The sequence below is a fragment of the Varanus komodoensis genome, unplaced genomic scaffold, assembly GCF_004798865.1.
Source record: "Varanus komodoensis strain SLA01 unplaced genomic scaffold, ASM479886v1 scaffold6_1, whole genome shotgun sequence".
In the NCBI taxonomy this organism is placed as follows: domain Eukaryota; kingdom Metazoa; phylum Chordata; class Lepidosauria; order Squamata; family Varanidae; genus Varanus; species Varanus komodoensis.
Window position 1 is genome coordinate 6,202,195 of NW_025336345.1, and position 27,360 is coordinate 6,229,554.

The 27,360-nt window shown below is 50.8% G+C and overlaps 1 protein-coding gene across 7 annotated transcripts in view; it reads left to right on the top strand.

Moving 5' to 3' along the window:
• Nucleotides 1-507: 507 nt before the first annotated feature.
• Nucleotides 508-27,360, top strand: part of DBN1 (drebrin 1) — a 37,902-nt gene continuing 11,049 nt past the window's right edge. For 5 of the 7 annotated variants that reach the window (XM_044450996.1, XM_044450997.1, XM_044450999.1 and 2 more), the window contains exons 1-7: nucleotides 508-674; nucleotides 22,259-22,314; nucleotides 22,666-22,778; nucleotides 24,224-24,298; nucleotides 24,939-25,085; nucleotides 26,149-26,226; nucleotides 26,374-26,525. In XM_044450996.1, coding sequence (XP_044306931.1) covers nucleotides 589-674; nucleotides 22,259-22,314; nucleotides 22,666-22,778; nucleotides 24,224-24,298; nucleotides 24,939-25,085; nucleotides 26,149-26,226; nucleotides 26,374-26,525 — 707 coding nt within the window. In that variant the 5' untranslated portion in view covers nucleotides 508-588. Of the gene's footprint in view, nucleotides 675-1,529; nucleotides 1,561-20,822; nucleotides 21,566-22,258; nucleotides 22,315-22,665; nucleotides 22,779-24,223; nucleotides 24,299-24,938; nucleotides 25,086-26,148; nucleotides 26,227-26,373; nucleotides 26,526-27,360 lie in introns of those variants that run through there. The other 2 variants (XM_044451000.1, XM_044451001.1) reach the window with 2 other exon arrangements.

Here is a 27,360-nt window from a genome sequence, read left to right on the forward strand (position 1 = left end):
TGAAAGTTTATACTGTAGGAAATGTGCTCATCTTCAGGGTGTCACAGCTATGTTGTTTTCGCTGCAACTGATTAGTAGGGCTACTGCTTTGGAGAGTGCTTTTGAGCATGTGCAGAGTGCTCCCTCCTCCTTCCTTGCATGAGACCATTACTTGAACTGCCGTGGTCAGCGACTGGGTTGGGAAAAGAGAGGCTTTTCTGAGCAAGCAGCAAATGGAAGTCTGGCTGGGCTTAGCTCAGTTTTTGCCTCTCCTCTTCCTCCTCCGGCAGAAAGTGGTGGGTTCTCGAGCAAAGCGCCTTAAGTGGTCTGACGCAAGATGGCTGATCCACCAGGCACCCCCCACGTGTGGGCAATTCAGGAGGAGGTCGGCGGTGCTGGAGATGGCTGGGGTGGGAGGGGGAGGCTGAGGCGTAGTCGGCCGGCGCTAGGACCCGGCGCGGCGCTCGCGGGCGGAGCCTCCGCTCCGCGCCCGCCCGGTTCCCTCGCTCGCTGCTCCTGCTGCAGTGTCTCCCAGGCAGGCGGGCAGGCGGCCTGTCTCCACCCGAGCGCGGTCCCCCGACTCGTCCCCGGAGCAGCATCGCCGCCGGCATGGCTGGCGTGAGCTTCAGCGCGAACCGCCTGGAGCTGCTGGCCTCGTACCAGGAGGTGATCGGGGAAGACAGCCCCACCGACTGGTAAGCGCTCCGGAAAGCGGGCGGTCCGGTTCTTTGTCCCCATAGCGGGGAGGGGGCGGTGGCCGCCGCCGCCGCCGCCGCTTTGTGCAGGGGGGCGTGGGCGGTGTCTGCCCGCCCGCTTCCCTGGGAAACCTCAATCCGCTGCCCCCCTCCGCCTCCCCTCTCTCTCCTTCCACCGCTCCCCACGTAGAGATAGAGGGAGATGGAGGGAATTCCGAGCCTCCCGCCGGCAAGATGCCCCCAGCCCGGGGACGAGAGGCGGTCGCAGCCTGAGCGAAGAAGCCATTAGCAGCCCAAAATGGTGCATTGGCAACGCGGCCAGAGCAGGGGCTGTTGGGACGAGGCCTCTTTTGTTGGGCGCAAGGAGGGCACTGGCTACAGATGCTCCGGCAGCTTTTTGGTAGTCTGGAGATCGGGCGGAGGAGACACAGGACGGCACCCCGTCCGGCGGAAGCCCCTCTTCTTAGGGGAGGGAGACGGCTCATGCAGGCCTTCATAACGTGTCTTCAGACACCCCACCCCCATGATGTGGGGCTCGGGAGCGCGCCTCAGGCGTGTGGAAGCTGCATCCGTACCAGGACGACGCCCCCCACCCCGGTCGCGCGCCTCCGCCGCCGCCTCTCCGCTTCCCCTCCCCCGGCACATCGTTTCGGATACAGCGGGGGCGGGTCCCTGCCGCCCTTTCCACCTGCTCCGCTCCTAGAAGAGCTGCTGCGACCCCCCTGCAGTGCCTCATCCAGACAGCCCCCGTCCATCCAGCTTGGCACTCGGTCCTAATCTGCGCTTCGCTCGTGACACTTGCCCAGTCGGACCCTGGATGCCAATTTTGGCTCCCCTCCCTTTGGGGGTGAAAGTTATCTCATAGAGACACGCTACACAAAGGAAGGTGGGGCTGGACGTGGAGGGAGGCGGGGGTCTGAAGGCTTGAGGGGAGGGGCTGGTGGGCTGCAAGTCGGATGGGAAGGAGGGGTGAAGAAGGGGCTGTGTGAGAGGAGCAAGGGGGGCATCATCCTCCGGCAGCCATCCCCGCGCAAGAGGGCAGGGCCCCCAAATGTCGCATCCTTTGATGAGAGCGGCTGAGGCCTGAAGCTGCAGAGAAACCGGCAGCCCGTGTGTGCCTTTGGCAAGCGGGCTGCTCTTTCTCTTTCGAGGATGGGGCAAGGGCCCGTCCCAGGCACACATGACTCCTCCTGCAAGCCACTGCCACTGCATAGGGAAGTCTTGCTTTGAGGACAGAGAGGGAGGGAGAGACGTAAGGGGAGCCATCTCCTACAAAACCTCCAAAACAATAGGCATGGGCTCCATTTTTGCAGACACCTAATTGGGGAAGGGGGAGGGGAGGGTGTTAATAACGAGGCCTGCTTGTTCGTGTTTCCAGCTAATGGCTGTTCACACTTGGAGGCAGAAGGTTCCTGTTAGCTTCCTTTTCTTGATAATGCTTTGAGACTTCAGGCAAGTGACGAAGTCCCCCATGTTTGCAGCTCAGCTGCATGGCACAGGCAGTCGAGAGTTATTCCCAGGTAGTTGAGTGTGGGGGCCTCTCTTGTGGGGGCCAAACTGGATGGAGGGGTGCAAGCGGTACCCAAGTGAGCAGCATTCTGTCGGCAGTAAGCGCTGGGTTACCTTGTCTTGGAATGAGATGAATTCACCCTGCCATTACAAAGCAGTTAATCAGGGACCTATTACACACCACCACAAGGGAAAAGCAATCCCTTACAGTGTTTAGACCTGGAAGGAATTGGCAGCCTCCGATGGCTTGTGTTTGGCTGTGAATATCACTTTCAGCATTAGTGCGCCATTGTAAAATTGGGGACCACCCTAACTTTGTTATTGAGATGAGGAAGTTAAGGAACAATAAAAACACACTGTATAGAATACATAAATGGTTAGCAATGATTGGCTTGTTCTGAGGCACCTCTCTGGAGCTGGCTACATGTTAGGTACTCTATATACCTTAGAACAGCTTTCCCCAGTCTGGGACTTAAAGATGTGCGGAAACTGGGGAATGCTGGGAGTTGCTGTCCAACACATCTGGAGGGCAGCAGATTGGGGAAAATGGTCTTAGAGAGCAAATCTACTTTAGATTTTCACCAATATTTTTAGAGTTACTGACTCAAAATTGTAACTTGAGATGATTGTTATAACAATCTTGCAAGGTTTTGTTTTCCCTAAATTGCTGATCCTCTCCCTGTCTTCACTGAATACAGGGCTCTCCCTCTCTGTGCATAGTTTGTTGTATCTCTTGGGTCCCTTTTCCTCTATTCGTACCACACCCTGTCCTTCATATGCTCCCTTTCCGAGTGCCAGGAATGCTGTTCCCTGTATCACTGTTTGCGGTTTTCTCTTTCCACTCAGGTTGCTGAAAGCATTTTTGTTTCTAGAAGGCAAAATCCCTGTAAAAGTTCCACATGCTCTTTTGAGATGCCATTTCTGACTCTCCTTCCTGATCTGGGGTGGTGAAGGCATGTAGCATCACCCAAGGCAAAGGCAATCATCTGCTAAGAGTGGTCCTCTTGGCAGGGTCTGTCTTTGGGTTCTGGCCCTGAAACCAACCCAGCTGCTGCTTTTGGACCGGACAGGCCATCCCTCCCTCTCTGCTCTTGTGGTGTTCTCTGGAGCTGCCGGCATCAGCAGCACAAGGGTCAGAGGGGGACAGAAGAACAGAGCTTGTGTCACCTCCTGCTGAGCCGCCAGCTTCACACGGGTCTGTGGAGAGCTACACAGGTGGCCGTGGCTTTGCTTCCGGTATTAAAAAGCTTCATCCATGCTTTATCCCACATAATTGTTTTCCCTTGCCAGTTCCCGTGCAGCCAATTCTGTGCTACTGTCTGCTTTCCTTCCCCCTGCCCCACAGCCCCCCAGTGCTTCAGAACTCAGGGGAGGTCTGCTGCAGCTTTGTAGCCTGCCCCCACTCCCCTTCCCTCCAAAGCAGAAGGTGCCCAGCTGCTCCTCTTTGCCTACTTCCTTCCCTTTCAAGGCCCAGGCTCTGCAAGACACTCCTATTTCCCGCTCAGAAGCCAGGGCCTTGTGGCCTGTTCAGCATCCTACAAATTGTGCATGTACTTGCGAACAGTAAGAAAGGCAGCTGGCTAATGCACTTGGTATGTATGGAGTTTGTGGTAGGAAGTGGTGTGGGAGGGAGGGTTTGGGACAAATGGGAACTGATAGTGATGTGTGTGCATGTCAGGGGGTGCAGTTCTGTAATACCTCCTCCCCCACCAAGCACACACACACCCAGACCCAGTAAAATACCATGTAAAACAGGGGCAGAGAACTTGTTTCAATTCAAGGGTTCGGTTCAATTTCCGGAATGCTCTTAGAGCTGTATTCTGGTGGTAGGTGGGACCAAAGGAAAAAGGAGAGGGCCAAACCCAGGCACTAACATGGTAACTTAAAGCTCATATTGCTAGTAACTAAGCCTTAGGAGAGGCAATTCAGCCTTTCAGAATGGAAAAGTAGGGCCCTGCCCAATGATCAGTGGCCGGGGAAAGGGCTGTGGTTGTAGTTCATTTGTGGGGGCCAGGCCATCTGTGGAATTTCTAAGGGCTCATGGACTGGAGGTTCCCCAATCCTGATGTTCATTGATGCTGTATAAACCACAGTTATTTGAGGAGAAGGAACAGCAAAGCAGAATTCATGGCAACCCATCCTGGACCTCTGGGACAATGGACTATTATTGTGAAATATGGGGTGGCAACAGATCTGGGCCACAAGCAGTCAAGGAGGAAACAGTCAAGAAATTCAAGAAACATTGGGGAGCAGAGAAGGAAAATAAGCAGGTGTGTCTGGTCAATATGGGAGAAAAATCCTTTGACTAGAAAACGGTAATTCCTGGAGTTGTCTACTGCTAGTGGACTGAGTGCTCTGGGTGTGCTAATGGGTTTGTTTCCAAGGCAATGCACTTGCCTTATGGAAAAGAGCACAAAGGGAAATCCAGCTTGGGTGGAGCCTGGTTGGTACCCCTTTGGCAAACTGCTCTGGGGGAAAGGGCTGCCCTCCACTCACCTGCTCCTGATGCCTCAGAAAAAGAGGGCGTTTGTCTCACACTTGCCTGGTAATGTCCAGCTTACAGCCAGTAAGATTTCATGGAGTAAATATCCCTGGCGGCCTGTGATTGGTCTACTGGCCTTTTATGCCTTGACATATTTTGTGTTCAGCTCCAGGTTCTGAGTGGCTTGTGTAAGAGATGCTTGGCTCTTCCAAGTTAGCTGGCAAGGCTAAGGCATGCTTAGCATATCTTGGTTAGAATATTATCAATAATAATAACCCTGCCATTGCATGATTATTATTCATGGGGCACTCTATAGCTGCAATAGGAATTTAGTGCAGGGCTCCACCCTATAGTGGTTTTGAAGAGGGAGCTAAATCACCACCATCCTTGAGAGAAATAGGATATGAAATGCTAGGCTGTACTGCCCTGCGAGCTGGCTGGAGAGTCTAAACCCAAACTAGCCTTGCTTGTTCACTGGTCCAGCTGACTTGTACTTTCTGTTTCAGTTAAAAAGTAGACTCTTCCCCTACACCAATATTGCCCCCTGGCATGATCTTCTATGGCATTAGTTAACATTCATGCTGTTGTGCTGTCTGTCTTATCTGTCAGAATAGCTATTTTCCCATACATCATTCAAAGAGTTCAGGGTGGCTTAACTAGCTCTTCAACCTTCCCGTTTTTATACTCAATCACTCTGAGAAGGCAGCTAAATGGTCCAAAACGGCAGCTGACTTAGTGAGCTGCATGGCTGTTCAGTGATTTAAACCTGTGTCTCCTTAGTCCTAGTTTGAGACTGTAACCAATCCACCACATTGGGCCTCCTTCCCTCCTGTTAGATTCCCTAATCCCACTCCTGGCACTTTTTCCGCTAATCAGCCATCCGTGCTAGCCACCCTGCCTCTCTGCTGGCTGGCTTCCTCTTACTCCTAGTCCTCCGGAGTACTAGTGCCTCTTCCATCAAGCTTAACCTCAGGGGAGCAAAACCCCTTCCATCAGGAGCTGCACTGAAAATGCTTTGTCTCCTTCAGCGGGCTGTGCTTGGAGGCTCTCCTTGCTTCAGCCCGGCAATCACCACCTTTGTGCTCAGCACAGGCTTCTGACCCATTCCTCTGTGCCTGAATCTCACGGGCATGAATAGTGGAAAGGAGCTGCAGGGACGGTGAGGGCTGCGCATGAGGAATGCACGTGTGGGCCCCTCACAGCTCCGCCCCCTCAAGCAGCCCCCAGAGGATCCCACCACCACCGTGACTGCCAGCTTCCCCAAAGCTGCCCACCCCTGCAGTAAAATGGCTGGAAAGATTGGGGGAGGCAGGCAATGCAGCCAAGAGCTTTCCTCAACCTTACCAGCTGGGTGAGATGGGATTTGTAGTTCATTGCCACTGGAGGGTGGCAGCCAGGAAAGCTGAGGTGACTTTGGTCAACTGGTGGGCCACAAGAAGCTGCATCTAGCTGAGGAAAGGTAGAATTATAGCAAGACTACAGGACTGTGGGAGAGAAGATGTTGAGGGTAATCTGTTAGAATTATTGCCTCTGCCCTGGCCCCTCTCAGCACCCCAGACTTCCAATTGCAGAGAGTAGGCTGTGGAACAGGCAGCGCTGGCCCTGCTGTTAGGCAAAGTGAAGCAGCTGCCTTAGGCAACAGGTGCCTGGAGGAAACTGTGGCAGCCCATTCATATCCCCTCTTGACTGACAGACCTAGATGTGTGAGCACCATGTCTTGGTCCTCCTAAATTAGCCTGTGGCCCGCAGGTGAGCTGAAGGGCCCTTTCCCAGTGTGGCAGTAAGATTCAACTGTGAGTTCAGTCAGCTTTTGCATATGGAATGGATGGGGGTGTTATCTTGTCCTTTGCCTCAGGCAGCAAAGCGTCTCGGACCCCCAATGCCTGATTGAAAAATAGCTCTGCAACTTGCAGGTCCTGGCTGCTTCTGCTGCCTCCCTGTTTTCCAAAGGGCTTCTTTACCTGCCAACTCCTGTGTGGCTTCAGCCTGCAAGAACAGTGGTACAGCTCTGTAGGTTCAGGGTTCATTGTATAGAACTGTGCCTATTTGGAGATCAAATGTTGCACTGTTTCTCTAGTGGCCTAAGTAATTGACAAAAATCTTTCCCTTTCAAGGTGTACTATCAAAATGCTGCAGCATTCCTCCCAAATGTCTTGGGAGGGCAGGCCATGTGATTACTCACTGGTGAAGGATTAGCACTCTGTTCATGCTCAGAGACAAGGAATACAATACCAGGACTGACTCCTGGCTGACACCAATCAAGTCCTGCCTATGCATTTAGAAAATAGGGCTCTGAGAAAGTTCATTTTTCCATTGCTTCTGGGTCATGTTCCCTGAGCCATGCTGTGCAAGCCGGCGGGGGATGTGTGGGGTGGGGCTGAACAATAACTTCTTTATGCAGTGCACCCCACCCTGGCGGGACAGCAGCTGTCCATGCACTCGGGCATGTGGCCTAAGTAATTCAGTTTCACAGTGGGGAGGGGGCACCTTACCAGTTCCTAAGGCTCAAGGTCATTGGAGTTAGAGACTGCCTACCTGAGGGAAGGCTGTAAATCCCCAGGCAACGGTTGCTCGCTGGGCTGTGGGGGCATCAATTCAATTACCTGGCAGGAACGACTCCTGAGAGCCGCCAAAAGTGCTGAACGTGGCAGAAATCTGCCTAGTTGAGAGCGAGAATGGACAAAGAATGGGTGGGGTGGGAAGCACTGCTGGTTCCATCCGACCGCCCGCCCGTCCGTCCCTCCATGACCTTTTCACAGCGGTCTTCCCCAAGCCGGTGCTCCCCAGATGCATTGGACTGCAGTTCCCTGCGTCCCGAATGCTGGAAGTTGAGTCAAACGCATCCGGCGGGCACCAGCCTACGGAAGGCTGCTTGCACAGAGTAAGGCGACCGAAGGTGGTCCCTGGGGGTGGGTCTGGAAGCGTCGCGGGGCCTGCACGACCAGCAGCCTCGCTGCTGGAGCTCCGAGAGCTTGCGAGAAAGGAGGGTGAGCTAACTAGTCCGGGGTGGGTTGAGTTCGGCTCGACTGGAAAAGACAGGGCGTGACAGCGATAAGGCAGCAGCTTGTCTTCCAGTTCCCCCGTCTGCTGGCGAGTTTTGTGCTAGAAGCGAGCGACCTCCCGAAAAGCGCGCGCCTGCTCTGCAGGGCATGCTCGGCGGCGTGTTTCCGCCGGGACAGTGCGGGCGGGGTCGCGGCGGGAGAGTGCAGGCCTAGCTGAAGGGCAGATAGACGGCGCTGGAGAAAAGCGATCGCAGCCGAGCTTTTGGCGCTGGGCCGGGGAGGGGGGCGATAGAGCAGGGCGGCAATCTTGCTTTTGCTGGAGGACCCCGCAGTGCAGTTCCCCAAGGTGATGGCTTCGCCGGGCCAAGCTTGTTTTGCAGTCTTGCCCCTTCCGCCCGAGCGGAGGTGTCGCCTGGTTCTTCCCCTCCTCCTCCAGGCCTGGGGTCTGGCGGCCCAGGCGGCCCCTCCCCCATGCGGAGGCTGCTGGGGCCCATTACTTGATCAGAAAGGAATTTGGTGCCGTTTTCCGCACGCCGGCTCCCTGGGGCTGCTGCTGCATTAGAAACACATGTTCCTGCTGGACCCGGGGCTGCACAATGGGGGGGGGGGACTTACCGGCCGGGGGGGGGGGGGCTGTCCTTGCTGTGTCTGCCGCAGAAGCCCAGTTGTATAAGGTGTCTGTTTTTTCTCTTTTGTTCAAATCTGTCCTCTGCCCCTGACTTCTGCACTTCAGGATAAGCCAGGTCTAGGCACAAGTTTTTTATTTTTCAATAGTGACCTGGTGGGAAAAGGTGCAGTGATACATTACATGCTCAGCTTGTCTTTAGAGAGTGAAGTCAAGTGCATATATGTAATAATTCTTCAAAAACCAGAGAGAGGGGAAAGCATGCACATGCCAATAAAACAGAAGAGAAGACATTCTCAAGTGTTCTGAAACAGGCTTTTTCAAAATATATGTGGAAAAGGAATGGCCCATAAGGCAGGAAATAATTTCCCAAAACACGTTGGGCTTATTAAAACAGTTTCAGGCACTTGAGAATATCTTCTCTCCTGTAATTATTTTTAGATGCACAGATTGATTGTGTGAGTATGTGCAGAGAGTGTTGTGTGGGGGGAACCAGCCAACCTTAATCCCTATTTAAAGTGTAAATCTACCATTAGGAGAGTCTCATGAACTGTTCAACAGCATAGGCCAGGCTTCTTCCAACCTGGCATGCACCTGGGCTGTTGGACTACAGCTCCTGCCATCCACAGCCAGCAAAGCTGCTGCTGGCTAGGAATAATAGGGGCTGTGGCCTTACACATCTGCAGCATGCCAGGTTGGAGAAGGCTGATACAGGCATTAAAAATGCTTTCGGTCAGCAAGAACCCAGATGCTCCTGGGTGGAGTCAGGCTAGAGGCCTTCTGTGCTGCCACTTCCTCCCTTTCTTTTGGAAGCCTGGTGAGGACCAAGCATCCTTTTTCAATAGGAAGATCTGCTAGAGATGCCCAAGCCTTGCGGGTCCGCCCAGACTTAGCACTAGAAGGAAGCATAGCTCCACCACCTTTGTGGAAGGCGTGAGGTAGCCCTGTGGAAGATTCTGGCTAGCAGTGTTGGAAAGAGAGGGCAGCTGGTAACAGGATGGGAAAGCCATGCGCACTGCCCACCTGCAGCACTGTTTGCTGTGGCTGTTGGAGCTGGTAGTTGTGTGACCAGGAAAGCTCTGCTTAATGGAGAGCAGCAGCTGCTATTGCTGTTCTACTTCCATTCCCACCCGTGGGGAGCAATTATATTCTGGGGTTAAGTTGTGCATAGCCTCTGCCAGCCGCCTAATTATTGAGTTTGGAAGCATTGGGTAGGGATGGGGAAGAGACTGTCTTTCCCACATCACATGATGGTGCTGCCTGACACCCATGCCATTAGCCAAAGGCTCTGTCCCTTCCTGTCCACTCACGTTTCAATGCCTGCAGGTGCCCATGGCAATTTTTGATTCCAGCTTAGGGCCGAGCGAGCAAAGGACGAAGGCTACTAAAATTAGCTACCCATTGTTGGAACGAAGAGCAGCGTGGGTGGCTCTTAACTGTGCCAGAACTGGGCTGCTCCGGAAGGTCACCTGGAAGAGGGAGGTGTAGCAGCTCTGACTCCACAGATGGCTAAGCCCTATGTAGCAGCTAGGCCCTGTTTGCTCAGGGTTCTCGCAAGGTAACAATGACGTACTCTTCAGATGCTTTCTCTTCAGCACTTTCAAAATGTTGCTCTGCATTTTGTAGCAGGGTTGATTGCTGCCTTGCCTATTTTAGGACCCCAGGATTTACTGCACCTTCTATCATCCCTCACCAGCATGTCTATGCTGAAAGGGGGGAATATATTTTACAGTCAGACATGTCTGGAGGGTGCCAAGTTGGGGAAGTCCAGGTTAGTGTACTAATTGAATTATGGGGTCCATACCCAACAGATTTGGAGGATGCTAAGCCAGGGAAAGCTGAGTGAAACAGTATCTCGCTTAGGCTAAAACCACCACTCATCTGTGATGCTCTTTAGATGTTCTTGAGTCAGCTGCTAGCAGCCCAGCCCAGCCCAGCCCAGGAGAAGGCAGAACATGGCTCTGCCCTAAGCTCTGTAGAAGACAAGCTGCATAAAAATGTATAAAGTAAAAAGAATAATTGGCTGGCTTTGTTGGATGCAGCAGCACACTAATCTTTCTGCCTCTCCCCTCCTCCTCTCCCCTGCAACTTGCTCTTCTGGCATGGGCTAAAACCTGCCTTTGTTTTATCTTTTTACTTTCTCTCTGTGAAAATACTGGACATTCTGGATCTAAACCCCACGACACCATCCCCCTCTGTCCAGGTGGATGGGTCATTAACTTGTTGGAAACAGTCTATTTGTGGCTGTTTCCGATCTTGGCTTACAAAGACTACTTCTGCCTTTCAGTGCTAGTCATACAGTTTTAAAGAGTGGGGTGGGGAAGAGGGAAAGGAAAAGTGCAAACTGTGGTTTCTGCAGTGGGGTGGAGAGAGAAAGGGCAAACTTACCTTTTTGCCAAATGTAAAGGGATAGCAAGCAGTCCCTGCTGTATTGGCACAGGAGGATACTCTGCATCTGGAGAAGTGAAAAAAGCACTAGAATTAAATGTAATCCTTATCAAATAGTATCCAGAGTGTGGCACTTGGATGGGAGGATGTCCCCTGTTGCTTAGGCCTTAAAGTGTATGAGCAAGCTTCCAGTACCCTTCCTTTGGTGTCAGAACCCTGCTGTCTTAGAGGTACAAGCAAGATTATTCTCCCAAGTTTTTGCCAGAATGGCCTTTATGAGTGCCTCAAGGGTACCACAGCAAGATCTGCCCCAGGTCCAGGGACTCTGTGTACATGTATGTGTGCGTGTAAATGTGCATTATGCGGAACAGAGAGCGAGAATTAGAACACAGAGACAAGGTCTGCAGAACAAGGAAGACCTTTCTGCCTGAAGGCTGAATTTACTTTCAGACTGGCTGGAAAGGGGGCATTTTAGTAGTGGGCAGAGCAGATGGCAAAGGGGCTAGATCAAAGGCAAAAGGGCGGCACCAAAAAACACCAGCCTATTATAGCTAAAAATTCTTATGACCAATAAGTAAAGCTTAGGAGAGATGTTCAGCCCTTTAGAAGGGAGAGGTTCCTCATCCCACTGCAGAAAATGAGACCCTGCAATGCTTGCCAGCCCAATGCAATTGTTCATGCCTTATCTATGCAATGTATTTAAGTCTAATTGTACTCAAAGGAAATTAGTATTTTTAAGCGTTACAGAGACCCTGAAAAATTGCAAATTGCAAGATAACATGAAATAAGCTGTTTCCAAACTAGACCAAATATTATGTTTTATCATACCGGGAAAACCCTGAGCTAGAAAAGATAGTGTCTTTCCTGAACATCATTCTATTTCTGGATGTTGATCCAAGATTAAAAGACCAGGAATCTTTCCCATGTGTTTTGTTTTATTCCAGCTCAAAGTGCATATCTTGTCCCATTCCCAGATCAGTGCAGCTATTGGGTTTTCTACCAAATTTCCAATGCTAAGCGTGTGGCACTACTCTATACTGATCTTCCTCTGCCTTCCCACCCCTACCCCAAATACACATTACAGCCCTAAGTGTGCTTCAACCAGATACAGTTTGTGTTGTTAGCCTGGACCCTGGACCAGAATGTCTTTGTTAAGGTGGAGAGGCCTTTCCTTCTGGGAAAGCACCCATTTAACACAGACACTGGGAATAGGGCAGTCCCCTTGGTTCCTGGAGTTTTGGGGATGACTGGTATGTGATGTGCAGACTGGCATATTAAGGAACATGAAAGACCATGTCATGGGGCTGGCCAAGACATTTGTGAATGCTTGTGCATACACCAAATTGCTAGTGCTCCTATCACTCCAGTCCTAATAGAATGCTCTTAGAATGCTCCTAATAGAAGCTCTTCTTTATCATGGTACTCCCAATCACTCCCTTTGATACTCTTGCAGCCCCATCTACACCAACTGACTCCCAAATGCAGTCATCTTCCTGGGAAAAGCACCTAGGATTCCCAGCAATTTCAAGAGTGGGCTGAGTTCTGGGAAACTCTGGCTCTTCCCCACCCTCTGCTAGGGGTACACTTACCAGGGCGACATCATCTGGCAGGTGGCCAGCAAATTGCTCTGAAAACTGCATTGTCTGGAAGGCCCCTAAATCCCCTAGCTTTGTGATGAGCCCACATCCCCAGCTGGCCTGCCAGTCCATGGCCTGCTGTTTCTTCATTTTGAGCCACGTGCTTCAACATGGTTTTTGTGGATGTTCAGCTGTGTCGGTTCTTTCAACCTCATTGTGACTTCAAAACAGACTCCCCAGCCTGCTAGGGGGCATTCCAGTGTACTAATCTCTAGCCTTTGAATTGGGGCTAGACACCCACAGGAGATAATAGAACCCAAAGATATATAGGCATCATTCTAACAATAGAGCACACTATGTGAATGGTAGATAATGAAAGGGAATCTGGCCAGGTTTGCAGTGGGCAACAATAGTTTTGCACAGAGTTGGATCACCTGGGGGTCCTGAAGCTTTAAGCTGGCCTTGCCCAGCCGGTACCCTCCAGCTGTGTTGGGCTGCAACTCCAGCTCCCCCCAGGTTGCATGCCCTGAAGGGCACCAAGCAGGGGAAGCTGCCCTAAGCAGTTGCAGACACTCCTTCAGGAAGGCTTATAACCCCTGTGACCCCTCAGCATGATGTCTGGTGAATGTCTCCAGGGCTACCATTCGTTTCTGGGGAGCTCATGGGCATGCCAGTATCTGCAGAACTCTGTAGCCAGCAAGGTGTCGCTGAGGGTCGGGTTCTCCTAGCAAAGCAAAAGCAACATGATGGGCTCTTCTTTGCTGGAGTTATTTCAAAAGAGGCTGGATGGCCATTTGTCAGGGCTGCTATAGCTGCACCCTGCACTGCAGAGTGTGCATTGAGCAGGGAGTTAGACTGGATGATACCGGGGGTCCCTTCAGTTCTACAGTGCCTTCTCCCAGCTCCTTCTGCCTCTGTTGCTCTGGACAGTCTGGGATGTTCACCAGTCCCATCTCACCAACTCTGTGGGTCAGACCACCCATTGCACACCTCCTAAAGCCGCTTGAATTCAGGGCCCCTCTCCCTGTGATGCTGCCTGGGGCCAGAGGTACATCTGAGTGCTGTCTCCTCCAACAGCAGCTGCATTCCAGGAAAGAGCCTTGTCCTGAGCTGCCAATTAGGGGATTTGGCTTTCTGGATTAGAGTCGATCTCATTTGTGCCATTATCTGTGTCTGGCTCCCTGCAGCGTGGCTGTTGCCTTGCCCGCCTGCCTTACAAAGGGTATTGCATGCACCTGACAGTTCTGGGTCCTGAACTTGGCAAAGCTGTGCATGTGCACGCGCACATGTGTAAGAACCTTGCAGTGGGAATCATAAGCCAGAGGTTTAGTATCCCACCACATTGCTGCTTTCTCTTGATGCTTCTCTTGCAGCCCTTTGCACTTCCCATCTTGGCCACCCTGAGTGCCAATCCTGGCTCTGGCCATGCCACTTCTTTTCCTCAAGTCCTTTCAAGGAGTCATGAATCTGCAGAGGCTGAAGACTGTGGCGTGAATGGAGTCTCTTTTGCCCTTGGCTAATTCTGGACCCCATGTTAAATCTTCCTGCCTTCGTGCACTGGGCCCCCAAAGGGATTTCTCCCATTCTGGGTTCCTTCTTTCCTGGGCTGGGTGCAGCATCCATCTCCTCAGAAATGCTTAGCTGGCACATTCTTTACACACAGCCAGCTGGTGCTAGTGCTGCAGCTTTTCTGGTGCATTCACTGGAGGTGGGGAACAAATTATTGCTGGGTCCCCATAACGTTGCCAGCAGCATGAGCTAAGAAGCGACTGCTGAAACACTTGTTCCTGGATGGAAAAGGTACTAGATGCCACTAGTACTTGTAGAGATAGGTGACTAGAGTGTTTGTGTGTGTTCTGCTTCTTCCAGAATGGCTGGAAAGGTTTAAGTCAGGATGGGAAATGTGTGGTCATCCGGATGTTGATCTGCAACACCTATCATTCCTCTCCACTGGCTATGCTGACTAAGTCTGCTTGGAGTTGCAGTCCAACAGCATCTGGAGGGTCATGTGTTCAGCATTCCTGATTTAGGTACAATAGGTTCCTCTGTTTTTTAAAACACTAGTTATTCAGTTATTTATTTGAATGTTTATCAGCTATTTTTTTTGTTCTGAAAAGTTTTTCTGTGAACCATCTGAACTATCTCTGGGTTCAGGATCAACTTGTTAGTCTACTTCCAAGTCTTCTCTGCATCAAAGAAATAGTCCAGGACTTCAATCTCCTTGGCAGTAACCAAAAAAACCGGCCATGGGTCCAGCTATCATCAGCCTAACCCCAAATCCCCAGATGACCTCTCCAGTAGCTTCATGTCAATATGAAAAAGCAAAGGGAATAAAATGAAGAACCTGTGAGCCGGCCGGCCTCAACTTGGTGGCTCCAGATGTGTTGGGCTACAATGCTCACTATCTTGAGCCAACATAGTCATAGGCCTTGCTGGCTGTAAAAGATGCAAGTTACAGCCCAACACATCTGGAAGGCACCAGGGCAATGACCAAGGTGGAGGGGGAGCATTTAACCAGATGGAGCTGGAGCCACTGCAGATGGGTGCCCCGCAGCCCTGGCCAAACTTCCCAATGATAGTTGGTGCTTCGGAGAGTCCCAGCAGGGGAGCACTCCCCAAATCAAGCTCCTGCTGTGGGTGATCTTCCAAGGTGGCCAAGGCAGTTTTGCTCCCTAAACTAGGCTTGAACCCAGACTGGAAAGGAGGATCTGTGCAGCAGCAGAAGTTCTAAAGCTGGGCATGCATGTTGCTTCAGCAAATGCTTGTCCCAAGTCTCATGACTGCCAGGGCAATGCAGAGGGGTGGAGGCTAATGCTTCCTGAACCTTCGAATCCCTCATTGCACATACCAAGGGAGTGCAGAAAGGGTCGCTTTCCTTTTGGTGGGACTTGCCTGGCTTGCGGGGTGGCAAGGGACAGGTCAAAACTGTCTGGGGGGTAGGACTAGTTTGTGCCTAGTCAGCACCAAAGCTCTGCTTTGCAAGGGAGAACTGATTATGCACAAGAAAGACTGAGTTGCTGCCAATTCTTCCTTAAAATATACCCATTTTAGTATTATGAAGCAAAGACAGGGCTATTCTGTGATCCCTAGTAATGGCTTTTATGCCCTGTCCTGTGAATTGGGTGGTGGTTCTATTTAATCACTGGGTTCACACAACATAAAAACCCACACACAAGGCTGAGTGTGGGTTGTCATTGAACTGTGGGTTATTGAAACTTGAGTTATGTTACATGAACCCAGCCATGCTAACAAACCATGATCCTGCATAGCTATATGTTGAGGTAGCAGGTCAACTCATGTGTGCTAAGCTGGAAAGGCACAGGCCTGCAGTCAGATGGGTGACCACATGTGGAAGTGGAGCAAGGGGTTGGACTCTATTCTGTTTCTATTCTGTGTTAACCACAAATGAGCTACAGTTCACAGCCCAACAAACAATGGTTTCTCTTCATGGGTTTGTGGTTTTCAATCCATGGTCTGTTGGCATGGTTGAGTTCACACCATGCAAAAATCCATGGTTCAGCAACAACCCACACATAGCCTATGCTCAGCCTTTAGAGTAGCTTGTCATGTTGCGTGATCTTACTCATTGCTGTGTGGAAGCCAGGGTGAAGCACCTGGTACCAAAGAAATACTAATGTGCTTGAAATAAATTATGCAAATTACATTTTTGTGCCTTTATTTTGCATAATTCCAATTTTGTAATGATCAGGTTATCAAAAGGATTTTGAGTCCCTAGGCAAGAGCTGGGGTGGCAGGGGAAGGAAGGGAAACAAATTGAGATGAGGGAAAGGTTTCTGAATAAATGGGGAGGACTGGGAATAGGAACTATGAGGCAGAGTATGGCGTGGGCTACATACCAGAATCTCACCAATCAGCAGAAGCCCTGTCTGAACATAAACATCAAACTGTGCCTACACAGTCAAGTTTATCCCTATAATCATGAGAGCTAGAATCTTGATTAAGCAGCAACAACACACGTATTATGTACTACAGAACTAGATTTTCCATTGCCAAATGACAAATTCTGTGCCGATACAGAGTACATGGATGCTCTCCTGTCTAAAGTTCACATAACCCAATATTCCATCCAAAGCCCTAATGTCACTCCCCCTCCTTCTTGGCATCAGCACTTCAAAAAGCAAATAGATTTCTGTACCACGCAGAAGCCAAGTCTATCTTCTGTCACACAACACACCTTTTTGCCAGCTGAATCAGGTGGCCGGGCCAGCCCTGAGACCACAGAGGTGTGAGGAGCGAGAAGGGAAAACCTGTGAGTGGTGTAGCTCCCAGCTCCATTCGGGCCATCCCTACAGATCAGGGTATAATCATGTTGGTCCAAGGGGAAGGATATTAGCAAAGGCCTTTAATGCCTTGTATGACTTTTAGCTGTCAAACAATATATGGGATTATGACGTAAAGTACTGAATGGGTCTGGAAAAAGCAGGTTGTGATTTGCCCTTCATACTTCTGTCACAAAAATTAAAGGATCTACCAACAGAGTCCAGGCAATCAGAATATTTTGTGTGCCTGGAAAAGAAAACTAGGTGTTTCCTCTTTTGGAAATAAACGGGACAGAGATTCTGCCAATAGCTATTTATCATGTTTATGACCTGTCTCTTCTCTAGGGAGAAGAGACTCTGTGTGGTCTAGGGAGGGTTATCCTGTTTTATCCTCTCAGTGATCCTCTTGAGACAGGTTAGAGAGGGACCAACTCAAAATTACTTGGTATAAGATGATTAAAAATGGAATACAGTGTAGTAACCTCATCTCTAAACGCAGTAATTCAGATTGTCTGAGAGTCAGGGAGAATGCTGGACTTGGGCCACTGAGAGTCGGGTTTGGATCCCTGCCCAGCCATGATACTCAGTGGATCACCTTTGGCCACTCGGTGGGCAGGTTTGCACATTGTGACAGCCAATGGTGCCAAGAAGCCCTGATGAGCCTGAGAGATACTCAGAGGTTCGTTGTGGTTGCCCTCGCCCCATTTCCTCCCCTCCGATTTGTCCAGGCAGTATCCCAGGAGGCACTGTGGGGAGCAAGCAGATGATGCCTCTTGTCGACAGCCACAATCCCAAGGCAAGTTCACCTCACTGCAGCTGTCCAGCAGTCTCTGCTGAGAACACAAGGCTCATGCCCTGAAGTGCCGCGGAGAGAGCAGAGGAGTTGATCTGGCACCCCGTTTGTTGCTTAAGCTCCTTAGAGCGGCTTTCCCCGGTCTGGAGTGCTCTATGTGTGCTGGACAACAACTCCCATTATCCCCAACAAAGATGGGAAACGATGCTGAGAGAGAGTGGCACAAAGAACCTTCCCGAACAGTGCTCTGATGTTTTGTCCAATAACTCCCAGCATTTCTGAACATTAGCCAGAGTATGTTTGTATGTATGTTTGTTTATTAAACAAAATTTTTAACCTCCCCTTTACAGTGTCTCAGGGTGGTGATAACATAAAAAACAATAATACATAAAATCAATATTAAAAACAATACTAGCTTTTAAAATGCTAGGAAAATAAAAAGGTGGAAAGTTCCACCATATTGGGGAAGCAGGCAGTCTCAGAAAATGAGAAGACGCAGGAATCTGCTCATGCGAGGGATATCTTTGTCCATCTGCCCCAGTATTGCCCACGCCAGTTTCCCCCAACCCACGGAACTGGGTTGGGATAGTGGGGATTGTTGTCTAATGCGTGAGGAGGGTCCTCAGCCGGGGGAGTCTGGTCTGCTCAGACTGGCAGAGATCCTGGATGACCTTCGGCATGCAAAGTGTGCATCTACCACAAACATGCGTTCATTGCACGGTCCATGTGACTTCATGTCAGGATGAGCCACGGTTACCAGATGTCCTTTGTCTCGAGAGATGACCTTTACATCAGAACAGCATAGTTCTCTTGGACAGCGCAGCATTGACAAATTTCTCTTTTCCTCTCCTGCTCTCTTGCTTTTTTTTTTAAAGAAAGCCTCTGACAAATCAGATGCAATATTGTGTTTAGCATCATTCTTGTTCAGTCTCATCCAAACATTTGGCGTGTCCCCCGAGGATGTTTGGATAAAAATATGCTAATCTGAGAACCAGCCAGTAGCTGGCTTTCAGCTAATGGAGGTGTTTCAGCACATGGGGGATGGCCTGTCAAGCTATTGGCTATATGGAAGGCAGGCATAGCCAAGAATAAGCCTGGATTCTTCATGCCGTGAACTGCTAGTGCCTCTGGAAGCTTGAGAAGAGCAATTGGCATAGAGGCCTTCCCAGTTCTGCAAAGTTCTGCCTCCAGGCCCTTTACATCAACCTCCAGGAACAGGCGCAAAGACACAACAGTGGATTGTTTCTTGGCCCTTTTAACTACCTGTTTGATGTACTTTTGGGTGCTTCGAAGCATTGATATCTTTCTTCTGTGTCAGTGAAGGAAGAGTCCAGCTGTCCCGCAGGGATGCTGCAAGTTGTAGACCAATTCCCAGAGGGCATCAGGTTGGAGAAAACGGGAATAGCCAGTCAATACATGCTGAGATTTCTTGCTGCTTGGATCCAGAAAACCTCCCTAAGTCAAGAAATAAAGATGCTGCAGAGCATCCCACAGTGTGTGACAAAAGGGAGGCAAGCCAGCCAGCAACCTTACTCCAGGCTTGTGCAAGGCCCAGTAAACCAGTGGACAAAGCAGCTCCAAGCCAGGGACCTCCAACTACAGCAGGGCTCTCTGACCAGGAGCAGAAAAGAGCATCTCTGTCTACCGGTCACATTCCTCCAGGGGAGCCGCGGTGTCATCGATTGAAGAATGGGAGGCAGACTGGCATCCAGTCAAGATGGGTGTAAACTTTAGGTGTGATCAGAGCAAGAGCCTTCTCTGGCAACTGCGCTGTCCCCTGTAGAGGGGACAAGGAGGTTTCAGAAGGGAAACCTGGGTTCAAGTGACTGGTGACATGGGCTGGATGGCAAATACAGCAGGCAGGCAGCTACCCGGAATGACACAATTTGCATTGTTTAAAGAATAGATACTCCTGTGAGGTGTCATGACTGGAGTTCTTGGACAGGGATTCAGAAAAATGCTTCAAAGCCTCACTCAGCCTTGAAGCTGAAGCTCACTGGGTGACTTTGAGCCCATCAGTGACTTTCAGCTTGACCTCCTCACAGGGTTGTTGTGAGCATAAAATAGGAGGGGGGATAATGTATGCTTCCTTGGACTCCTTAGAGGGAAAGGTGAGATATGTTTTAAATAAATAAATGAAAATAAAATAAACATGCATGCAACAAATGCATAAATAAAAGACCTCACACAGTGCAAGAGGGATACTTCTCCTGCTGTCGCTGCCTTGACTTTTACCCACCCTGTGCAGATTGGCAATCACCCTTGGTGTGGTTGGCTGACTGAGGGGAAAAACGTGAGTGCTCTGCTTTGTCAGCTCTTGGGCTTGTTTGTAATACTCCCTCCCCTGATACTAAAAAAGGGCTAGAGCAGCCTTGACTAACTAGGAGCCTGCAGGCATTTTAGACTACAACTACCGGGATTCCTGAGCATTGGTCATGCCGACTACAGAAGGCTGCAGCAAATTGACCACTTAGCACCAAAGGCATAATGGTGGGTGCAGTAAGTCTCTCTGGTGAACGGGTGTTTTCAAGAGATGCGGGTTTGTGGGTTCTGGACCCCAGGACTGGGGGAAGCCTGCACTGGAATGTGAACAGCAGAAGAATCTGGCAATTCAGCACACAGAGTGCATGCTTTCCTGAAAGAGACGCAACTCAGCAAACTCCCACGACAGCCCTGGAAGTGCGCAGTGGGGAAGGTCCCTCCTGACCCGCGAGGCGATGATGGCGCCGCACGTGGTAGGAACAGCACACGGCCAGCTGCCATTGAAATCCCACACATACAACTTCCCAGTAAACCACCACCGTCGTCATCTGAACTGTGTCCCAGCTGGATGGCAGTGTGGTTGTCATGGTGACAGAAGGATGCTGGTTGCCATGATAAGCTGAGATTTTGTCTCCACCCACACAGCCTGGACCAGTTCTCCTTGCTCTTTCCTCCCCCTTCCCAGGAGGGCCTGAAAAGAGGTGGCGAAAAGAACAGAACCCGGTGCACTTGGGTGGGGCGTGTGAAAGCCTTTGGAGCTGATCCCCGCTGGCTGATTGGCAAGGGTGGGGAGGGAGTGGACTCTCTGAGCCGATACGGAGGAGAGGGTGGTATCTTAGAGACCGTCTCCATGGAGGCCCCTTCACACAAACCAGGATGCCTCATGGATATGCTTCCGCTGCTGCCGCTTTAATTCCACTATTTTCTCTCCCTTCTACTGCCTGCTGCCCACTATTGGGCAAGCCGTTCACTGGTGGCAACATGCGTGGGTTTTACTCTCCGGGTGGGCGACCTTGCCAGAAGGGAACAGCTTCTCTCTCTCCCCCTCCATCATTAGTTTGCCCCTGTGTGATCGAGGCCCCCTCCTCCACCCCTCAGTGCCTCACGTGACCTGCCAAACAGTTCATCTTACTAATGAGATGCTTGAGGAGGCAAGGAGATTGGTTTACCTCTAGGGTTCATGGTGCAGCCTTCTGCAATACAGCACCTTCCAGAGGCATTGGACTACAACGCCCCCACCCCCCCGATGGCACACCCAGTAAAATCCCTGGGGGGAGTAGGTGTTTGATATAGCTGGAGAGGGCCAGATTGGTAAGGCTAGATGAGGAGAACATGAGAGTGGGGTGTGGGGGTGCAGAGCAAACGACTTTGTGGACCCAGCTCTGCCTGCTAATTGCCCACCTGGAAGTACAAGAGGGGCAGATGTGTCAGCTGCCACCTTGGGGAGTCCCTTGTCCTCACAGCAACATCATAGATGCACCTTTCTGCACAAAGCAGTCTTGGGTTCAAGCATCTATCTAGGTTCTCTCTGAAGTAAGGATATTCTTTTGACATTCTGCCATTGCCCTTTAAGTTGAAACAAAGGCCCTCTAGCCTTCTTGCTCAGTTGAATTCAGAACTGACATCAGAAACAGCAACATGCAGAAATCTGCAGGAGGGCACTTCTGCTTCCCAGAGCGATCTGAATACTGAGCTTAAACTGGCCATTCCTGGGCAAAGACACTTCAAGAGGATGTTAGAATGAGAAACCGCTGAGTCCAGAGGTACATTCCTTGCACCTTGAACTGCCATAAAGGATTTATTTTTAAAAAATGCTATGGGTACCTTCAGATAAGACATCTCAGCTGCAGAAGTTTCTAGGGCGATGTTTCCAAATATGACCTTCAGTTCATAGCCCTCCTGTGCTTTCCCATGACCACCTTCATTCTTCATTGAGGAGGAGGAGCCATGAAGGGGCACAAAGCCTTTTGATGGTTAGTGCTCGATGTCTGCATGTGTTAATTAGCTTTCCCAATGCCAGGACATTTGTGGTCTCCGCAACTCTTATCCATGGCTGCTAAGAATAATGTGATGCCACTTCTATATGTTCTGGGGTTTAATTACCTTCTGTAACACCCAGCCACACACACCCACACCTGAAATGTCATCTGATGGAGTGCAGTGCAGTTCAGTTCATGGAAGCTTCTCCTATAATTAATCTATTAATCCTTAAGGTGCCACAAAACCATGTTTCTCTAAGGGCTGTGTGTGTTGCTCATTCTGTGCAACCACCAAGCCAGTGCAGAATTTGGTTCAGAATATGACATTTAGAGCTCCACTTCCATTTAAAAGAAGAAGGTGTTGTGGGCTGTGAAGGGGTGTGTTTGGGTATCTCTCATGCCTGAGATCCTTGGGCCCCTGGTGGCTAGGTGGTGGGGCTTCAGCACCGAACAGAGTTCCTTGCCCTCCCTGAGGACTGCAGCAGCAGACTAAACTGTGCAAAAGTAAGTCAATATATGCAAAATCTTTAATCTCCCTAAACTGTACAGTTCCTACCATTCAGCTTTTCTTAGCACTGAATCTGGGTTTCCTTTATGCACAATTGGAATCACAGAGGATTTTGCTCTCTTCTCTCGCACTCACTCCGCCTGTTTCTCCAAACCTGTGTTCATGATTCTCTCTTCCAGGGCTTTGTATACTTACGAAGATGACTCTGACAACCTGAAACTGGCTGCCTCTGGAAGTAAGTATTTCTGCCTCTACCCTACCTCCTCTTGTTCAGGCAACCTTACATCATTTGTGTTCTTTAGCCTTAGCCATTTATATTTACCCCTGTTCTTCGAGAGAGTGTGATGCTAATGGGCAGCTTTCATACAAATCTAATAAAGAAATCAAAAAGCAGAACTGAATTAACATCAGGGCTTCATCAGGGAATTAGATGGACATGACCTTTGGCAGGGGCATATGCAAAAGGTTATAGGAACATTTTCACTTTAATCATGTGTTTCTTTTCTCTCCACAAAAGAAAAAAAAAAGCCAGAAGCATTTGGAGCAATTGCCTGTGTCCCATGAATGCCTTGCTTTCTTTTCCCAGCTGGTGGCCTACAAGAGCTCTCCAGCCATTTTGTGAATCAGAAGGTGATGTACGGATTCTGCAGTGTCAAAGATCCCCAGGCCACCCTACCTAAATATGTCCTTGTTAACTGGGTAAGGCCTACATCTAACCTGGGGCTGGGGCTGGGGTTGGGGGTGGGATTCTGCCCTTTCTTAAGGAGAACTTGCATTCTTTGTATGGGACACAAGATAACAATTGCTCTCCCCACAGGCTGAATGTCTGTATCTTTAAGCATTGCAGAGCAGGGGAAAATTCCACCAGATGCAGCTTTTCCTGTCAATACAGTCCTCTGGTGGGAAAAGGCACACAAGCGGAAATTCTCCCTTCTGTGCCTTGCATAAAGTTCAAGGCCCTTCAGGGCCTCAGCCCAGAGGGCCTATACAGACTGGACTAAATTTGTTCAGACTGTTCCATAATGGTGAAAGCTGGTGGATGTAGGCCCTGTGATTTCAAGCTTGGGGGCCAGACACGTGTGGCTTTTTTCTAGCATGGAGATAAGCTCTATGTAAAAGAGAATGTGTCCCCCATCATGTGTGAGGCTTGGCATGAATGCTCGCCTGAGTTCTGAGGCACAGGAAGCTGACTCTCAGAGCAGCAATGATGCCAAGGTTGGTCTTTCTAGCAGACCTTTTTTGCTGACCGTCAGATTTTCATTAATTTGTCTGTGTTGCCCTCTAGTGGAATTAGTTTGGACCCTGCCTAGCCATCCAACAAATTGATCCTGCACAGACATTTGTCCTCCTTGCCCTGCTTCCTTCAAGGCTTGCCTCTGCTGGCTTCACCCCACTCATATCCTGGCTTGTGAAATCTTTAAATGCTGCTTTTCTGAGGGGCAGGGGAGAAGGACCCCCCCAAGTTTCCAACATGATTTACAATTTAAAAGAAGAAATACATCACTCATTTGCAACAAAAGGACCAGTAGAAAATAAATCCTGCCCCCACTCCAAAACCAGACATTTGGCAGGTGCGGAGCTGGAAGGACTGAATAAGGGCATGCTTCTGTTCTCCAGGAATTCAGCAAATGTGTGCAAGTGCTGCGTACAGCAGCTTCTGATTGTGATCCCTGGGCTTTGTAGCACCTTCTGCAACTCAGTGCCCTTCACATGTACATGCCTACCATTTGCATCCTCCCCACACAGCAGCACCGTTGGGGAAGGTGGCTCTGCAGGGTCTTACTTCAGGCGTATTCCTCTGACAGCTTGAGGGTACAGCTTATAAACTGGGCCAGGGTGTGAAGAGGCAGTTCAGTAGTGCAGCTTGTCTCTCCACTTCTCGGTCTATCTCACAGGGAGGAGCCCTTCCTTGGGGCAAATGACCGTGGGACCTGCTTTCCATTCTGAAATCCAGGGAAAGCCACTGGGTTTTGTGATGTGCTTGTGCCACCCTTCCCTGTGCTGCCACTTCTGGGTTATCCAGATGCTCTTTCAACTGCAGATCAGGACTAGTGCAAGAGGAGGATGTCTGCTGCTATCCAAGCAGAGCGCAGCATTTCTCAGCACTAACACTTTCCGCCCCTGTGCTTCCCCATTGTTGACAGGTGGGAGAGGATGTAGCCGATGCCCGCAAGTGTGCCTGTGCCAGCCATGTGGCCAAGGTTGCAGAGTTCTTCCAGGTCAGTGATAAGCTGTGGGGTGAGGAGTACAAGTTGGGCAGGGGGCAGCTACTACTGTTAGGACCACATGTCGAGGCAACCATCAGCCTGTGCCTTGGATGGGCTTGGGCTTGGGCTTGACAAATGAGGGCAGCAGGTGTGGGGGAGATGAGCAAGGAGCACACATTCAAAGGCTGCATGTGCCCTTGCTGCCCCCAGCCCTTGAAAAAACATTCACCTTTTCTTAGGAAAAACAATTCTCTCCGCAGCACTATGAAGTACCACATTTATAAGCTTGCTTAGTGGCTAAATCTTACCCTTTGAGGTCCATAGCTGCTACAGGGCCTGATAAGGGTCGCATTTAACTTGCAGACAAGCTAACCATTACCTTTTTGACACTCTGTGGGGCTGCAGACATCATTCTTGTCCATAAAAAGATCATTCTCAGGTTGACCAACGGACTGTGGCCCATGGAGGGTGGAGAGAACTGAGGGAGTGAAAGTTGCTCAGAGTTATCCACCCCGACGTACAATAGATTGATATTGAGCAGTTCGCCTCTGCCAGTCAGGGGGTCTTCACAAACACCTTTCTGGCCAGCTGCTTTATTTCCTGTCCCAGAAAATCTGAGCTCATTGTTCTGTGTGATTTGATTGTCCTGCAGGGTGTGGATGTAATTGTCAATGCCAGCAGCGTGGAAGACATCGACCCAGGGGCTATCGGGCAGCGGCTTTCCAATGGCCTGGCCCGCATCGCCAGCCCAGTGTTGCACCGCCTTCGCCTGCGGGAGGATGAGAACGCCCAGCCTGTGGTAATGCTCCTGGCTCCCTCTTCAGCGAGCCAAGCCCATGGTCCCTGGTTGGCAACACCCACTGCCTCCGCATTTTGGGGTGAAATCTGCTTAAAGCTAAGAGTTGTGTTGCTGCTGTTACAGATTGCCTGCCAAGTACAAATCCTCTAGAAGGCCCAATCACTCCTAAAGTGCTTCTAGGGAGCTTTCTGCCAGTTACCTCCAGGTGATTAGTATACATGACAAAAGATGTTAATGCCAGAGCACTCTAGTGCATGTGTCCTCAAACTACGGTGTGCTGGCCAGATCTGGCCCACCATGCCCATTTATCCGGCCCACCTCAGAGGTTTTGGACTTGCTGCGCATGCATGTGTGGGCACACGGTGAGGCAGTGGCTTGCTTGCGTGGAGATCGTTTTGGACTCGCTCTGAGAAAATGATCTCCGTGTGAGCAAGCCGCTGCCTCGCCACGTGCGCCCCCCGCCCCTGCCTCATTGCACGTGCGCACACCTCCTGCCCCCACTCCCTGACCAGCCCACGCCCCCCGCTGGCACCGTCTTGGTGACCCGTGCCCACCGCCAGCACCTTTCAGCTGGCCCCCAGTTGAAACAGTTTGAGGACCCCTGCTCCGGTGAGAATGTGACAGCCGCTTTTTCAGCTGAATTAACAAACATCCCCTGCATGTCCCTGGGGCCAGTGTCCAGGGTAGCCATGGCTGGGCACCAACTGAGGCCCACACCGCGATGGACAGGAGCCTCCTGAAGTTGCTCCTCCCCTTCACTAATGCAGCCTGCTTCTTCACTTGCCCCTTGCTGTGGCCCAGGCGATGGAGGTGGTGAGAAGGAGGAGTGGAGATGCCCCTGCCTGTGTGCTGCCCATCAGGCAGGCAGAGAGGAGCAATTACAGGAAAGAAGTTGAGCAGCAAGAGCAGCAGCTGAATGTGCCGTGCGAAGGTGGAGTCACAGAGAGGGGGGGCCCACTGAGAGTGTCTTTCTGAAGGATCTTCAAAAACGCGGTTCTGGCTCTGCTTATAATGCAGACACAAGTGCATGCGCACCTCCTCTGACTGGCTTTCTTCATTCCAGGGCACCTCCTATCAGAAAACTGATGCCGCTGTGGAGATGAAACGACTCAACCGAGAGCAATTCTGGGAGCAGGCCAAGGTGGGTGATTTTAGCAAGGGAGCCCTAGAGAGGACAATCCCAGGCATTTGCGTGTGCACACTCATCTTTCCATGCTTCATCAGCCTGTGATGTGGAGGCATGATACACGTGGAGCCGGATCCACAATACCTCTTCCCTCCCCTGTAGAAAGAGGAGGAGCTGCGCAAAGAGGAAGAACGGAAGAAAGCCCTGGATGAGCGGCTGCGCTTCGAGCAAGAGCGCATGGAGCAAGAGAGGCAGGAGCAAGAGGAGCGTGAGAAGCGCTACCGGGAGCGCGAGGAGCAGATCGAGGAGCACAGGCAAGCACCGCCTGGGGTCTGGCATTGGTGGCAGTGCTGTGGATCCAGGGAAGTGGCGGAACAGCTTCAGGATTTATTGGCATGCCGAGATGGACTGATGTTGCCTCACCCCGTAGATCAGGGGCAGCTGTGGGTATCCTTGTCCACCACTTTCTGACATTTCCATATGCATGGCCTTGTGTTGGTCATGATTTGGCTGCAGGGCGTTTTTTGTTTGTTTGTTTCCTCTTGCCTTTAAAAGATGTTTCCCCATCCACTGGGGTCAGCCACGGTTTCTCTTCCATCCCGTGTGCCATCCTGATGAAACCAAATGTAGAAAGTCAGCAGAGGAGCCCCCTCGGCACGATGTTTCCGAAATCCGTGAGAAGGGAGAGGGTGTTTGCCCCAGTGGGAGGAGTGGGGAGCCAGAGACCAAGTGGGTGTCCCAGGAGGCCCAGCCCAGCTACTGGCAGCACTACTGGTTGGGAGGAAAAAGGGCTAGTGACCAGCACAGCCCAGTCAGAATGAGGCTTCCTGTCCTCTGAGGGAAGGGAGAAAGGAGAAAGAAAGGGTTCTGGTGGCGGGGCACCAGTGGAAGCACGCCTCTTTCTTTTGCATGCTTCCTCGTTGGGCAAGAATGTTGTTCTGTCTCGGGGGCTGCCCCCCTGCCTGATGGCCCTACATGCCTGCTCATTACGACCAGATGCCCTGCCACTCCTGCTGTTGTTCACAAGAGTAACTCACTGTTAACGTGATTATTGGTGTGGCAGGGGAGGGTCTTGCTCATCCTTTTAGAGTGCAGTGGTCCGGTGAGCCCTAGCCCCATTTGGACGTGTATTACATTGTTAGAACATGT